Raw genomic sequence first — 17,928 nt, forward strand, 5'->3', positions numbered from 1 at the left:
TCACAAGCCGCCTGGACTACGGAAATACCCTTTACGCCGGAACCACAGCCAAACTACAAAAATAACTCCAACGCATCCAAAACGCCTCAGCCAGACTCATCCTAGACATCCCCTGCCAAGCTCACATCTCCGATCACCTGAAAGACCTCCACTGGTTTCCCGGCAACAAGAGAATAACGTTTTGTCTCCTCACCCACGCACACAAAGCCCTTTACAAACTAGGACCCGAATGCCTCACCACACGACTGTCCTTCTACACCCCCACTCGCCATCTTCGATCGTCCAATCAAGCCCTCGCCGATATTCCGCGCATCCATAAATCCACCATGGGGGGTAGATGCTTCTCCTACTTAGCGGCAAAAACCTGGAATTCTGTTCCCGCCCACCTCCGCCTTACACAGAACCACCTCTCCTTCAGAAAGCAACTAAAAACTTGGATATTCGATAAGTAATGCACCTCCCCCTCCCTCAAGCGCCTTGAGACCCTATGGGTGAGTAGTGCGCTATGCAAATCTCCGAACTTGAACTTGAACTTGCGCCATAGCGCAAGGGTGCCTGCTTTGCAGGTAATGATTGTGTATGTGGAGGAAGGTGTCCCTTCTTGCATATATTCAATCAGTAACAACAGTTTGCTACTTCTATGTAGCAAATCATCATTATTTAATGATTGCTTGTGTGCAGAAAGTGACACCTTCCTGCACATAAACTATCATTAAAGACAATTTGCTCTTTCTATGTGTGCCACAAAAAGCAAAAACAATTTGAAATAAAGGTATTTCTCCTTGTTCGACAATCTAGCTACTGCTTTTGCATGTCGTTAGCTTTTGGTGCTGCCTCAGACTTACAGATACTTGTAAATCTGGGGCAGCATTAAAAAGCAAAGGGTGTTGCAATGGAATGCCCACAACAACACCCATAGCATGCCCCTTTCACACAGAAAACTGCGTGAAACTGTACCATATTTACAAAGTGGAGATAAGACACGCAAGTGGCTTAACACCAATTTGTAAATATGGTGCAGGGCATCGCGTCACTGGAACGCCGTAAAAAGTGTCGGTCCAATGGCACAATACCCTTTTATTAGGCAAGACTCATAGGATATATGCAAGTATATGTGTGTCTGAAGAATTCCCAATACTAGTAAAGCTGGAACTAAACAGCCTAGTACATAACTGGTGTTTCTCTCACCCATACTCCTATTTTTCCCCACTTTGGAGGATTAGCTGCAGAATGCACCGAATGTGTCCTTTAACTTTAGTACTCTGAGAACCCTGGAAACTATTAAGCATTCTAAACACTGTAGATGCGAGCAGAACCCCAGCTATGCATAACTTCGCACTAAGAAGAAACAGTATCTCTGTTGGAAGTTTTGCCTTGTCTCCCTAGGTTATTAATCATACATGCAGACATGATCTTGTCATCACTTCCCTCAGTGCCAATTTCACTTCCTGGTTTCTCAGGCTGTAAATCAAAGGGTTCAGCAATGGAATGATGACTGAGTAGAACACAGCTACCACTTTATCATGTTCCAGAGAGTAACTGGATTTAGGACGGAGGTATGTAAACATTATTGTCCCATAATACAAAGTGACAACCAGAAAGTGAGAGGAACAGGTGGAGAAGGCTCTGTGTCGCCCCTTTGTAGAGTGGATCCTGAAGAGGGCAGCAACAATATGCATGTACGTTATGACTATTACAAGGAGGGATCCAACCAGGACAATGCCACCCACAGTAGCACTCAATACCTCATTGAGGAATGTGTTGGAGCAGGATATTGTAAACAATGTTGGGCCATCACAGAAAAAATGGTTAATGTTTGAACCACAAAAGTGCAAAGTGAAAGTTAAACAGGTGAGGACCATGGCGTTTAGCAACCCTATAAGATAAGATCCGGCCGTAAGAGACTTGTAATTTCTCTCTGTCAGGATGGTATGGTAAAGCAGAGGTTTACAGATGGCTGCATAGCGGTCATAGGCCATTACTGCCAATAGCAGTGTTTCTGCACTCCCAAAGCCTAAAAACAGGAACATCTGCAATGCGCATCCAAGGAAGGAAATTGCATTCCTGTCTGATAGAAGGTTTGCAAGCATGTTAGGTGTGGCACATGCAGGATAGCAAAGGTCCACAAAGGACAGATTTCTGAGCAGGAAGTACATTGGTGTGTGAAGGCGAGGCGAGATCTTGGTCAATAGGATGATTCCAGCATTGCCCACCATGCTAATGCAATAAGCCAGAAGAAACAACACGAAGAGTGGCAGCTGAAGAAGTGGGTCATCAGTGAGTCCTAAGAGGATGAAATCGGTCACTAAGGTGGTGTTGCTTCCTTCCATTTTTAACAGATGATGCAGCCTGAAGAGTTAAACAGAATATGCAACACATGAGGAAAGGATCTTTCCATTTAATCACAAAGTATGAAATTATACAATCCTCCTAAATCACCTCGAAATGTTTTGGCATCATCATCTTTTTGATTCAAAACCCACCAAAATATACAGAAACAAACCAAAATAACATGATCAAATACATTTAAAATAACAAGTGGGGCCATAAACAAAACCATCTAGTGAAAGAAATGTCTGGAATTAACAAATAATGAAAATAAGCACTGGTACAGCCAAAAGGTCTTTTTATTTTCTGTGAGCATGCTTGTTTATCAATTGTCAAGTGTGTATGTGTGTGGTGGATGAAAACATAAGTGTGCGAATGAGTAAACTGTTGGATGGACGAGCTGTTTGATAATTGACTAAGAGGATGAATGAATAAGTGAACAGAAACAGAATTATGCAACAGAAATTAGGTGGCTGGCAGTGAGAGATAGGGCAGGTAATGAGTTTCAGAGAACAGACTAAGAAAAAGTGGCTCCATTTTGGGTGATTAGGGTCAGACGAATGAATGAATGAGAGTTTTGTAAAGTGCAGCAGCAAAAAGGTTGTCCTCGTGCTCATAGGACGACAGATGTGAGAGTAGATGTGGCACTGAGAGGACAGCAGAAGTGGGATCAAAGAGTAAAAGGCTCCCATGTTTGGAGATACTTCCAGAAACCAGCTTCTAATGTGGTGTGCTGAAGTTCAACTGGAAATATATTCCAGTGCACCCTGGTCAGGAAGGAGCAGAACGATTTATGGAATTCCAGGGGCTGGCCCTCAAGTGGCTTTCCTCCTTCCTGAGCAATCGGACACAAGCGGTGCGCCTTGCCAATTTCTCTTCTAATAAAAGGGACCTTACCTGTGGGTTTCCCGGGGCTCCTCTCTTTCTCCACTTCTTTTCAATCTCTATCTTCTCCCCCTAATTCACTCCCTGAGGGAAAGGAACGTCAGTATTTTTAACTATGCTGACAACCTTCAACTGGTGTTTAATGTTGATTCATCCCCATCATCTGAGTCCAACGTCCAAGATACAAGGGTTTTTATAAGTGACTGGATGAATAATAACCAGCTGAATTTTAATCCGGAGAAGAAGGAGATAATCCTCACAGGTGGGTTGGCTAACCCTTGGCACTCTAATTTGTGGCCCCCTAAACTTGGTAATCCCCCTACGCCAGCCTTCTCTTTGAAGAGTCTTGGGATTATTATTAGCAATGATTTGTCTATGAAGTCCCAAATCGGCTCGGTAGTTTCTGCTGGATTCTTTCAGTTGCATAAAATAAAGAAGATCAGCAGATTTCTGAGCAGGGAAGGCATAATCCTGGTCATTTTGGCTCTAGTGATCTCTCATTTGGATTATGCCAACTCATTGTACGTGGGCATTCCAGCATACCAACTTCGGCGCCTTAAGCTAATTCAGAATCAGGCGGCCAGGCTGATTTTTCATCAGCCTAAATGGCATCATGTCAGCCCACTAATGAAAATCTTACATTGGCTCCGAGTGAGTAAGCGGTGCATTTTTAAGATGGGCTGTACTATTTTTAAAGCACTACATGGCAATGGTCCGGCTTTCATTTCGGCGTGTCTCCACTGTCACACTCACTCTCATAACCTTAGATCTTCTGATCTCAACCTGCTGGAAATTCCTCTAGCCAAACAGAAGAAGTATGGCAGACTCTGGTTCTCTATCCTTGCACAGCAACTTTGGAACTCTCTTCCTGTAGAGCTAAGGTATTTGTCCTCACTTGCCCAATTTAGGAGGCAGCTAAAGACCTGGCTGTTTACCCAAGCATACTCTGACTGAGCTTCCCTCTCGCCATGTCCCCGATCCTCACATGAGCGCCAAGAAACCATTGGTGTACGCGCTTAATAAGTGCTTTTAACATAATATTAACAATGCATACTGCATTTGAACTGGAGGAACGCAAAAGGTGTGAAGGGACATAAGACTTAAAACGAGATCATGTATACATATACATGTAATTTATTTATTTATTTATTTATGACTCAGATGACAATAGCAGCTGTAGCATCAGTGTAGCTTTGATTACGTTGGAAATTCCTATACATTTTTTTTATTTTAAATAACTTTGTCACCATTCCATGAATCTGCACGGTACTTTCCTGAAAAAAGAGGACATTGAAGTTGGGTTCTTGTTTGGCAATTTTTTCCAGACGCATTAAGTAGGAGGCCGATAAAACAAGGGGTGGGCATAAGTAACATTCCCCATTTTACCTCCCATTGTCATATAGTTACTGCTTATCTATGTACTGTGTTAAGTTGACATGGGTTTATCAAATGTTTAAACGCCATTTTTCCTTTTGCTGCTTCTGCACACGACACTTAATTGTTGATTTAGCTTTCAACCTACAAGAGCATTGTGATTTACATGAGAATAATATGTTATTGCTCTGATATCAGCTTTGCTTAGTAAACTATGTCTGTACAGAGAGTGCTGAAGCTTCAAGGATAACTCGACACAGAATTGTTGTAAGGTCTGATCTCCGCACCTTCATAGACATAACATAAGTGCAGCTCCTGCCAAATTCTGGCTTTAGGCGCGTTTTATATTGCCTTGCTTAGAGCACATATACACACTTGATGCGGTTCGCATGCAGAGAGAGCTGGTGGAAGCTGATGTGATCTCTTCATACTAGGATCTTGAGGTATGGGGCCGCCCTGCTAAAACCCAAAGAGACCTTCTTAGATATTAATATAATATGCTAGTTAGGGAGGGTGAGAATTAGGTGTTGTTAACCCTTATTCATTCCAGCGTTTTAGTATGCTATCACCATTTGCTTTATATGGACTAGTAACTATGCTGATAACTTTGCTTCTGGTAATATGTTTCCTTGTATTATCTAAGATACTGCGTTTGAGAAAACGGCATTAGTAAATAAATATTTCAAATGTGCACGTGTCCTCATTTACTGCACGTTCTGGTTTGAAATGATTGTATAACGAAAGAGTGCTCATGTGTTCCACGTGACCTGAGGTATCGTAAGTACATGTTCTGGTTTGTCTAAACATTGGGAGTTTGTTATGACCAATGAGACACTGTAGCTAGCCTGGTAAGGGGATTTTGGGTACTGAGGTGAGTTTTGGGCCACCCTAATTCGCCGAGGTTCCAAATCTCTATGCACAGTTCTGTAGGAGAACGGAATTCCCGCTACACCATATGAGTATTTGCTCATCAATACTGAAAAAACACAACTGAACGGAATTACACCAAACGTGGCATGTAAGTACAACTTTATTCAAGGAAGTATCTTTCCTTGGTTTAGTGTAAATATGTTACTTTAGCACTGCTTGATTAATTTCCTCAAAATTTTGCAGAGGCTTAGCATGTTTGGATAACCATTAGTATTTGAAAATATTTGCAGGTTCAGCAAGGAGATGATTCAGAAAAGGGGGTGGTGATGAACAGAGTGCCTGAATTAAGCAGACCACTCTTACCCAGTCCAAAGATCAGGGCTTGATCCATCACCGTTTTTTAGCTCACTGCACCATCCCAGCTCAGAACTTGGCTATATGCAAATTAGTCTGTTCCTGTCCCAGTGCATGATGGGAACAGGGCAAACCAAACTACCAAGCCAATTCTTGTACTGGGAAGGAAACAAGCTTCCGGGGACCGGTTTCTGCCATTTCAGGCATCGTCAGCCCGGCTTGCTTGAATCCTGATGGTGCAATGAGCAAGGGACTCACATCTGAGTATACCCTTCCACGCTTATGGTGGACAAAATGATTCAGAAAAGTGGGTGGTGATGAACAGAGTGCCTGAATTAAGCAGACCACTCTTACCCAGTCCAAAGATCAGGGCTTGATCCATCACCGTTTTTTAGCTCACTGCACCATCCCAGCTCAGAACTTGGCTATATGCAAATTAGTCTGTTCCTGTCCCAGTGCATGATGGGAACAGGGCAAACCAAACTACCAAGCCAATTCTTGTACTGGGAAGGAAACAAGCTTCCGGGGACCGGTTTCTGCAATTTCAGGCGTCGTCGGCCCGGCTTGCTTGAATCCTGATGGTGCAATGAGCAAGGGACTCACATCTGAGTATACCCTTCCACGCTTATGGTGGACAAAATGATTCAGAAAAGGGGGTGGTGATGAACAGAGTGCCTGAATTAAGCAGACCACTCTTACCCAGTCCAGTTCAGCAAGGAGGGCACACTGAAGGGAGTGTAAAAAAGCAAATATTTTCTAATAACTTAGGGCCATATGTATCATCAACCTGATTTGCGATTCTGCAATAGCAATTTTTTAGAAATCGCTATTTCAGAATCGCAAATTGGGATGTATGTACAAATTCGAATTTTTTTGCGAAATCTTAGTATTCCTTAATTGCGATTAGCAAATTGCGAATCGCAATTAAGGATTACTTTCCCATTCATTTCTATGGGCCATAAAAATGAATGGGAAGTTATTCTCAATTTGCGATTCGCAATTTGAGAATCGCAAATTAGGAATAATTTCAAGGGGGGCAGGGGTGTCCAAAAGACACCCTGTTGCACCCCTGAAATAAGCACAGCACTTTGAAAAATGCAAAATGTGAATTTTTCAAGGAATTCGCAAATTACCACCAACTGGAAGTTGCGATTCCTTAAAAGCAATTGCAAAATAAGGAATCGCAAATGTTGCGATTCCTTGTTTTGCACCAGATTTCCCTTAATACATACCATTTGGCAAATTTGCATTCGCAAACGCTGAAATTCTGCGAATTTCGGCGTTTGCGAATTTGCTTGATACATATGGCTCTTAGTCATCTTTTGAAAAACCCACATGAAATTTAGTGGACATTTAGCATATTTATTCTTCTGTGTGTGTGTGGCAAATTCATGCACAGCAGTAAATGTGTGGTGCTATTGATTTCACATTCTAATAACTTGCTTTTTAATGGATTTTCATGAAATTTGTTAGCAGGTTAGCCCTGTGATGGAATCTTCTTTTACATGCAGATCTAAGAAGGGGGGAAGTCAGAGTTAAATAGAAGGTGGACAATGTTATTTGTTTGCTGATAATTTTTTTCACCGAATTGTACGATACTCTACACTTATCATCATTAGTTAGGATATTGTTAGTTTCATGTTAACACATTAAGAGCAGGAACACTGGAATGGGGAATCAGCTGTCTTTACCATGTTATCGTCCCTAAAAATGTTTTCTTCTCTAGTGCACAAAGAATATCTGAAAAGAATTAAAGCAAACTCAGCATGACAGCAACGTTTTACGTAGTCAAGTGCTGTTGGTTGGTTTGGTGTAAATCTCTTCAGAGGATATGAAGAAACTAACATTAAAATACTGTCAGTGGGATTGAAATGGTTAAAAGTAAGAAAGTGACTGGACCCTTACTCTGCAGATAGCCATTGAAGCATGATTCGCAGACTGTCCAGAATTTACAAAAATAAATGCCCAGGTTTCCCATTTTGACTCTTAATAGTAAAAGTGTTGGCCCAGAAATGGTCCAGAAAAAACAATAAAATAGAAACATAAACCTGGCAAGGCAGAGACCATCCGCCAACCAGTGCTAGGCATGTTTGAAGGCTGTGCGCATTTGGGCCTGCCAGTTTGTGGCAAGGCAACACAAAATTAGAAATAGACTGGGTCTCATTTATGAAAAGTGACACATCGCTGCGTGAAAACAGCGATGCGTCACTTTTCACTGCGCCCTCCTTGCGAGACCAATGATGCGTCATATTTACACTATGACGCATCATGGCGCAAGGAGTTACAGATACGTCAGTATTTCTGAAAGCGCAAAAGTCACGCATCGCTGGAATGTGTCACAAAAGTGACGCAACTCCAGCAATGCTTCCTTTCACATGGGGAAAGCCCCATGTGAAAGGGCTTGCGTCAGTCTTACGCCTGCTGTGAGGCAGGCGCACGATTTTGACGCAACAGCGTCCTAAAAGTGATGCAGTGAAATCTCATAGATTTCACTGCGTCACTATTACGAGGCTTTTGGCGGGGAACGCCCCCTCTGTATACATTATACCTGACGCAGGTATAATGTAGCGCAGGGGTTTACAAAGTGACGCATCTGCTTAGATGCGTCACTTTGTAAATAGTGCGCAACAGGAGGCATGTTTTAGGCCGCCGATGCATCACAAAAAGTGACGCATCGGAAGCGCAAAACTGACGCGAGGCCTCATAAATGAGGCCCACTATTTTTGGTATGTGATAGGGCACCAAATATGTCAGCAAGTGAATAAGTGTTTGACAACCTTTCCCTTTACTTTGGCTTGTTAATCTGATATTGCTGAAACCTTAGATTCCAGCACAGGGCTGAACTTGCTAACATCCTGTGAAAAATCATGCTGATTCCAGGACCAGAGCCAAAGTTATACGCAAATAAACCCCTTTTGATCCACCATATTAGGCTCTGCCCCGGCTTGATGTATTTGAATAAAACTCAAACTATTGAGAGAGTTCATCATTATAAGGGCCTTCAAAACTGGGTGCATCTCTATTATAAGGTCCCTGGTTCTAAGCGCAGCTCGTCATGACCACACCCGTGTGAAGGGAAAATCAGAGCACCAGTTCTGCAGCTGAGAGAGTCTGTGAAAAAATGACTTATTCTGTCATGAAACAGCCAGATCCTGTTTGAAATCATGCAGCCATAATTTTTAGAATACCAGAAGTCCATGAGGAAATGACTCATTCAGTCAGGAAACACAGCCTGATTCTAAAGAGTTAAGTGAAATTCCCTTTATTTAAGTGGAAAGGTTGCTGTGTGTTTTTAGAATTTCTGTTGTACTCACAGGGAGCACAAGAAGCAGAGGAGAACTTTCAACCCTGAGGTATTTCTCTTCATTTGACAGTTTAGACCCTGCTACAGAATTAAGTAAATGTGAGAATTCCTATCAGTAAACAGTGTAGAGCGAACTTAGATGGTCAGGGGAAAGTAGTGACATTTCTGATATACTGTTTTTCAGCACCAAGAGTTTGAAAACATGCATCCATGATGTCTGAGAATCCCAGAAGTCTGTCCACATCCACATATGTATTTGCGATTACAGTGTTACTACCTAACTGCTTTGTGAGGCGACTCAATATCGTATTTGGTTACTACGCTGTATTTGTTTCTTGCCTTCTCTAACACTGAAGTATAACTCTATGGCCAGAGGTAAACCTAATAGAAAGACGCTGTTTACACAAGTAGTAGATAACACTCTACCTTCGGGCACTTCGACTACTGTCCCACAAGATACTGCTTCTATGGACCTTATTTTAAAAGAGAGCTCCACTGTGGGGTAAAGACTGGGATGTATGGATGTCAACATTTCAGATCTTGTGACAGAAATGAAGTCAGTAGGATGGACCTAAACTCATTTCATACCCAAGTGGAAACTCTAGATAAACAAACCACTCCTTTGGAGTATTGGGGTCCAGATATCTGGCATTTAAAACAATAAGTAATGAATTTGGAAGACAGGGCCCAAAGAAATAAAGTTTGTTTTTATGGAATTTTGGATAAAATGGAAATCAATAATGATGTGAAGAGAATGCTACTAATGTTAATACCACGGCTATTGAGCATATCTTGTGAGCATCCCCATGCGTTGCTGAGAGCTCACAGGATTCCGTGAAGAACTTCAACTTCAAACCTTGAATCTAGACCTAGACCAATACTTGGGTGCCTCATACATCATGAACAGGTCTGTCATATGGGGAACATCCTTTACAACGCGGATTTTACACTGCAGTTCCCTTACGACGCAACTTTTACAACGCAAGTTGTAACAACGAATTGCGCTGGGGGGCGCTCCAGGATAGTAAATAGTTTATTTACTATCCAACTCCTTCCCTACTGTCCACGGGGACTGGAGTTGGAATAGTAAATTAAACAATTCACTATCCAGCCCCCAACAACGCAAGTCGTGGTAACGACTTGCGTTGTAAAACATGCGTCGTAAAGTACTGCGATGTAAAACATCACGTTGTAACGACGTACATCCCTGTCATATAGCAACAGCTGCTTGTAAACATGGTCCTTTTGATTTGGAAGGCCATAAAGTATTGATTGCTGCAGGATTCTCCACTGAAAACAATGCCAAACGCAGTCCTGAAACCTATACCAAGACTTCACAAGTGGGATAGCAAATATGGTCTTTTTAAACCTGCTTCTTGGGAAGTTTAGAGGACCAACACATGGGCTTAACACCACCATCCCTGACTGAAACAACTCTGAAAAGGCAACTTCAAATGAAGAATGATCCTCAAACCCACCGTACTGGTAGAATACACATCTGGACTTTAAAGAAACAGTCTGACACAGATAAAGTGGTCCGCTGTGTAGATGTACTCACACAGGTAAATACCAGAGACAAATCGAGATCACCTCTAAAGTCATCCACATAGGGCGTGGCCAAGATGGCTGCAGGGTAAAACACTTTTCCTCATCTCTCCTGCCACCGGCCTAACACTATAGCACTGACCTGTCCAGCAAGTGAAGGTGGCATCGGTAGACGGCCCCTGCCTAACAGTGGAGGCCCAGGACTACGTGGTGGGGTGCTACGCTTGTTTTACAGAGAATCAAGCACAGAGCTCCGAGAGGCAGGAGAGTCTGGAGATGTGTCAGGTGTTCCCGGCTGGGTCTGGTGGCTCAGCGGACTAAAGCAGCCACTGCAGGGGCCTGTGTTCGACTTCATGGTCACAGGTTCAAAACCCGGTGGGTCCACTGAGGCTTTCATCAATTTGAGGTAGATAAAATGAGTACCATTGAGTTGGGTAACAATAAAACATCTGTTATTCAGTGCAGGGACACCTTCAGGTAATCGTGTGCTGTACAAATACACCTGGTATGTTATGTTTGTTAAGCAGTGAGATCTACAGTGATCGGTTGCCTGGACTCTGGGTAGTGGAACGGCCTACCTGGAGTCAACAGCCGGCATCATACAGAATGATGGATGGCAAATGGGCCTGAGAGAGAGACCAGCTGTCCTTGCAAGGCTTGCAGAGGGGTTCATGGCCATGATCCTGACTGGTGGCCAGACTGCAGAGAGACTTGCCAGGAGCCAGCAGCCTGCAGACGCAAGACTTATACCAAGATAGCGAGGTAAGGACTGAAGCTGGGGCTGGCGGCAACGTCGCTGACTGCCCGGGGTGAGGTCCGTGTCTTGCAGCTTGGGGGCTGGGCTGACTCTTATTCTGTGGTATGGGATGCTCGCTGGCATGCAGCACTGGCCACTCCCCAGCTACCACAGCAGAAAGCACCAGGGATCGATCAGGAAGCGTGGGAGCCATGCCTGAGACCTATGCTGCAGGATCGTTCCTGCGAACTCTAGGTGCTGGAAGATGAACAGGGAGTCCCTTTTTACTGAGAGTTGGCACAGGGCTGATTGATGGGCACCTCCTGTGAGGCATGCACTAAGGAGAGACCTTTCCCTTCCAAGGATCCTGTAGGAGGCTCTCTGGAAGGTGGTAGGTGTGAGGTGCTGGGAAGGACCTACAAGGTCTGCAGCCAACTACGGAGACCAGCTAAACCAAGAAAGACTGCACTCTCAAATAGATGCTCACCTGGCTAGCTGGGGGCTCATCTTATGACCTCCCTGCCCCATCGGACTCCCTGCAGTGACTGGCTGAGAGTATGGGAGAGGAGCCTGTGACATGCTCTTTCCTGGAATCACTATTCATGTCTTTGAGAGACAACCTCCAGGAGGTCAAAAGAGACCTCTCCCAGGATATCAAAAAAGTCAGAAGGGATGAGGACTCATGAGGGGACCTCGTTACAACCCTGAAAGATGGGGAATATTACTAGGAGGAGGAACTTGAACCCCTCCAGCAGGAACATATAGACTTGCAGCCACATCTGGAAGATCTTGAGAACGATATCCTCATACGGGGCATAGCTACACATTCTGAGGGCACCCTCACAAACTGAAATAAAGATTGACTGGACCCACCGTGCAGCACTGCCCCATTCGAGCACAGCACCCCCAGCAGACATTCTAGTATGTGTGCATGATTTCAAGGAGGCAATCTTGTACAATGCTTGGGATAAGTACCCTATCACTTTCAGAGACCAGACCCCGACTCTCTATCAAGACTTAGCAGCAATCACACTGCAGAAGCGGAGAGAGTCCTGACCTGTCACTATGTACCTGCAAAACCAAGGTATACCCTACTCTTGGGGACATCGCTTCCGCATCATATTTCTCTGGGAACAGAAACTTCTCCAACTACAATCCCTAACAGAGGTCTGCCAGGCACTGGGGTTGTACCTGCATAAGGGAGGTCCCTTCCTCCCACCAGCCGAGAGAACAACGTCCATGCTGGCTGAGAAGTGGAGCACAAGGAGGGGTGAAGCAACTGGATCATGCAGAGATAGCCATCAGGCAACATGCAGCAGTAGAGGCCATTCCTACACTTAAGAGGACCGATCATCCAGCACACCTATGTACAGTGGACGGGCTGGGTGGTGGGCGGGGGGGAACAGGGATTACTGGCCATATGCTGGATCCCCTATGGTCAAACTTGCAGACTTGCAAGACTGTAGGACAGACAGAAAGTAAGTTTTGCTCCAGTTCTCAAATTATCCTTTTTCCTGTTTTCCTTGTTACATCGCTGGGGTCTACACTAACTTGCACAACAACATAACACCATTTATTTAAAAAGTTTTATAAAGCATAAACAAGACCTAAATGGATATCAGAGCGCTGTACAGAGTAATGAACCTTGGCATGAGGTAAGAGCATGAGTACAGTACAATAAGGAGACATAAGAAGTACCTGAAACATAAAAAGTACATAACGAAAAAACAAGTGATCAACAAGTAACAGCCCTACTAGTAGGCTCAGTGAAGTTTTAGCAGAGCAATATGCCAAAAGGACAACAAAATACATTTTGAAACACAATGTAAAATGATTGTCAAGCCGGAGAAGGAAGTGACTTGCAAATGTCATCTGGGCTATTGCTGATGAAGTTTATTCAGGAGTAGCCATTTGACATGTTTTTTAAATGAAGCTGTTGAGGGGTTGGATCTGATCTCTGGGGGAACAGCATTCCAAATTCTTGGAGCAAGCCTGGAGAAGTCACAGTTGTAAGTTCTTTTTTTGTTGAATTTAGGAGATTTCAGTAGTAGAGAATTAGAGCTTCTTAAGTTCTGACTAGAGCCGAAGAGTTCATGTTTTTTTTGCCAGGTAAACGGAGGTGTTATAGTGGATAGCTTTATGCATTAGACAGGCTAGCGGTTCCCTTAGACGAAGCAGACTGTTGAACCCCACAGCCTACATCAATATAGACAGTCCCGATGCAGGCCAAACCATTTAGAGTTCTCATCCTCAATGTGAGAGGGTGGTCTAATCATATTTGGAAAAGTCAGGGGTGGGTATCTATCCTGCAGGAGACTCACCTGCTCTCAAAAGATTGCCACTGCCTTAGGTCATGTGCTTTCCCACTCCAGCTTTTCTCCTCCACGAAGACAGCAGGGGTGGCCATCCTACTGGCAAGCTCCTTTGAGAGGAGAGTAGGACAGAAAGAGGCTGAACTCAGGTGCAGGCTCCTCACTTACTGTTTCACACTGGGGGGCAGTCCTAGTTGGGGGCACTATTTAAGCACAATGGGCAAGGGGCAGCTAAGTGCAGCATTAGTGGAGGCAATGTCTACTACTGAAAGGAGGGTGTTGCTGGGAGGGACCTCAATCTGGTATTCAATAATGCTCTAGACAGATCGGTACAGAGGCATGGGCAGACAGGGGCGTTATTGGAGGGAGGCCCTGCCTGGCTGAGGGACCCCAGGCTCAGGAATCTATGGAGGGCCCTACATCCTCACACACATGAATACTCCTTTTTTCCTAATGCACATGAAATGTGTGCTAGGTTAGACTATTGGGCACAAAGGACATTCATACACACCAGTGAGACCAAAATCCTCACAGCCATGCTTTCTGATCATACTGCAGTGATACTCTCACTGTCCCTGCCCCTGCTTGAACACCCCACTGGCCAGTGCCGACTGTGAGACACTAGGCTACAATATCCTGAGGTGGTGGCTCAGATTCAATGAGCTATTACAAAATAATTTGTACACAACAACATCCCTCACATTCCCATCTCAATATTGTGGGATGCACTCAAATCAGCATTTAGGGGGACCTCATCGGGTTTTCAGCTGCAGACAATACAGCCCGAAAAGAGGAATGGGAGGTACCAAACAAATCAAATAACTTGAATGCATAAACCAATGCACGGGCACCCCAAAGATCTGGCATCAACTGTCAGCCCTTTGCTCCCAACTGGCGGGCTTTGATTTGGATTGGGCACAATACCGTGCCCTCCACCTGCACCATTCCGTCTACATCGGCGAAGATAAATGTGGCTGACATGTGCGAACAAGCTGCGTGCTTGGAGGCGTGTCCTCCTGGTTTCCTAGATTCAAACATTAAGGGAGCTGGTGACATGGGACAGAGCCAAAGCGAATACCTTTGGGTAATTCTGCAAGCACCTATTCTCAGGCCAGCATCCAGACCCTGTGAACAGCGCTCAGTAGCTCCAGTCTGTGCACACAATCCTTCTCTCACCAGAACAGGCCGAATCACTAGAAAGAGAGATTCATATTGTTATATTCCATATAGGTACTCAATATAGGTGCAGGTAATATTGCAACCTTTCACCTATATTCTTCCCTACATTACATACATAACGGTTCTTAGGGACTGACCTTTTACCTAGATACAACACTGAATTCAGAACGCAGGTTTTTCCCTGGTTTGAATCTCATACATTATGCATGAGGTTTCTTGGAAGCACAGCAGGACTACCATCTCCTGTATAATATCTCTGTATAAAGTTCAGGCCTTACATCATCCTTTAGGCAGACATATTAACACAGTAAGGTGGACTCCTGGGGAGACCGAGGGGTATATATACATCACAGCTTGCTTAGAAGGACATAGGAGACCGAGACTTCCCGGCTGACAAACTGAAGAGAGACGCTGAAGTTCCTGCATGCAGACACTCCAGCTCGCAGTGGTCTAACATCCCTTACGGGGTGTCCAACATTAGACCAGGACGGGGTCCCATAGTCTCTCATTCTCAGGTAATGGGGTTGACTAGATCCTAGAGGGATTCTTAGCATAACACCTACATAGATGCTGGGTACATCTTGGTACATCTAGTTAGGGAGGCATTGTAGGAGAATGCACTTTTTATCACATATTTTATGTACTTGTATGTTTTCATGATTACTGCAAAATGGTAGAACTGTACCATCTTTTTACTTTCATAGTACTTCTAATCATATATCTCTGCTACTGTCTAATGGTTGATACAGCTCATCTATTCTACCCTAGAATAACAACTGTCCAATAAATCCTTATTGACCAACGCCCAGTATGTTTATTCTGTGTATCTCTGAGACAAACTAAGTAAGCACGAGTGACTGAGCAAAAGGTAGTACATTGTTTCCACGATTCTGTGGGATCAGGGTTGTCATGTTCTGAGGTTGCGAGAAACTATTCTCTCCTTGGTAAAAGGAGATTATAGTGGCACTAGCTAGCTGATACAGACAGGCTAACATATCCGGTGGTGGAGCTCAGAATCAGTCTGGTACCAATACCACAGTTTATGTTATCCAAACAAGCAGATCCTTTATAGGTTATATAGGAACTACACAACAGTATAGAGGAAGTTATAGCAGCCTTTTACCATCTGAAATTGGTAAAATCCCCGGGCGCAGATAGTTACTCGTAGGCCTTTTACAAGACATTCTGCCCCACCCTAGCGCCTATCTTAAGACAGTTATTAAACTAATTTGCCAATCCTGGGGCGATTCCACCCTCAATGTTGGCCACTTCCTAAGCCGGGCACAGAGCAGTCATAGTGCAGTTCATACTGGCCCCTTTCCCTTTTAAACGTAGATTTGAAATTAACAACAAGTCCTGTGCGCACGCATATGAAGGGATAAACAATACAGAAAAGTTATCGTTATCAAGGATGAAGACAAAGGTGTTCTTTCTTGGAATGTTGATTTTTAATGGTGTATTGCTTCGCGAGACAGCCAACACGTGTTTCGTCAATGGGGTGTGAAACCATTGACTTCTTCAGGACTATAACGGCGTAGGTATGTATCGTGGACCTTACAACTGGGTATAATTACGACTCAGTGGATCCTAAAATGTGTCTGCGATAAAATACATTTCTTCTAGTGGATGCTCTGTGTATCTTAGGAGTAAGGTGAGGCAATTTAAATCGTGATGGTGAGACTCTCTTCTGGCATTATAAGCCATGTTCCTATACATTTGAGTTTCAATATGCCTTGTGATGGCAAGAACAAGTTAATATGGCACCATCCTCCGTGAAAAGAAGCTTCGGCGAGTATGCCCTGTCTTCCTCGTGACTCCGGGACCGGTTTGGCAAAGTTACCCCCCCCCCTTGGGTTGGTCCTCCCTTTCTCAATTATCAACCTCTTTAGACTCTCAGCTGAGTGTACGAACATGTTGAAATGCTCCACAAAGGGTGCTCCCTGTACATTGCAACGTATTCTACTGCAATGTTGCAGTATACGGGCCTTCACTTTTTTGTATTGTCTGGCCAATGTACATGAAGTCACATGGGCAGACTATGGCGTAAATTTCTGCCATAGAGTTACAGTTAGTGTGATCCTGTAGTGTGTGTGTGTGTAGCTATTGTAAGTACACTGTTTAATTTCCTTAGTCATGGGACATGCTTTACATTGCCCGCATTTATAATGCCCCTTAATGGGCGGAATGTTACAAAGTGTCTGTTGGTTGTCCCTAGGTTTAACAGGTAATAGAGATTTTACCACATAGTCCCTCACATTCTTACCTTTCTTAAAGGCATGGATAGGAGGTTCCGTGATCCCTATCTCATCTGCAATGAAATGCAAGTGTCGGTTGATGATTTTTTGGATTTCATGACTCCTGGTGCAGAATGTAGTTGCGCACACTAGGCGTTCATGATCAGGGTTTATTTTGGGCTCGGGTTCAGGAAGAAACTCCCTGTGGCAGAACCCTGCTCTTTTACAGGCTTTTTTGAGGAGGCTTCTGGGATAGCCCTTTTCTATAAGGCATGTCATTAAGTCGGCCGATTCCTCGAAGAAATCCTATTTCTTGATACAATTCCTCTGTAGCCTCAGGAACTGACCAAAAGGTAGATTATCTCTGAGGTTACGGGGATGGTGACTTGAGTATCGCAGAAGGGTATTTCTTTCACTGGTTTTTCTATATAGGGTGGTGTGTAGTTTACCCTCACCCTCCCTGATTAAAATGTCAAGAAAGTTTATCACTTTGTTGTTTAACTCAAGTAGAAACAGGATGTGATTTCATTTTTCATTGAGCCAAAGATGAAAGTCAGAGAGTTGTTGCTCATTGCCATGCCATATCATCACAACATCATCTATATAGCACCTCCACAGCTCAATACAGCTTCTATAGGGATTTTGGTAATTAAGGACATAGGTGTGCTCATAACTATCCATATAGATTATGGCCAGGTCCGGTGCAAAACTTGCACCCATCGCAACAAGAATTATTTACACTACGCCGCAACTACAGTGCGGGTAAGATTGTTTTTGACCTACTCCCTTGGCTTTTATTTTGCATAC

At 43.9% G+C, this 17,928-nt stretch overlaps 1 protein-coding gene across 1 annotated transcript; it reads right to left on the minus strand.

The window, feature by feature from the left end:
* Positions 1 to 1,394: 1,394 nt before the first annotated feature.
* On the minus strand, positions 1,395 to 2,330 carry LOC144768845 (olfactory receptor 5F1-like). Its single transcript, XM_078652839.1, has one exon. It carries the CDS (start codon positions 2,328 to 2,330, stop codon positions 1,395 to 1,397), a length of 936 nt encoding a protein of 311 aa, XP_078508965.1.
* Positions 2,331 to 17,928: the final 15,598 nt, after the last annotated feature.

The sequence above is a fragment of the Lissotriton helveticus genome, chromosome 1_1, assembly GCF_964261635.1.
Source record: "Lissotriton helveticus chromosome 1_1, aLisHel1.1, whole genome shotgun sequence".
Taxonomy (NCBI): Eukaryota; Metazoa; Chordata; class Amphibia; order Caudata; family Salamandridae; genus Lissotriton; species Lissotriton helveticus.

Coding starts and splice junctions, on each gene's coding strand:
- LOC144768845 (XM_078652839.1), bottom strand. CDS start 2,330: ATGGAAGGAAGCAACACCACCTTAGTGACCGATTTCATCCTCTTAGGA.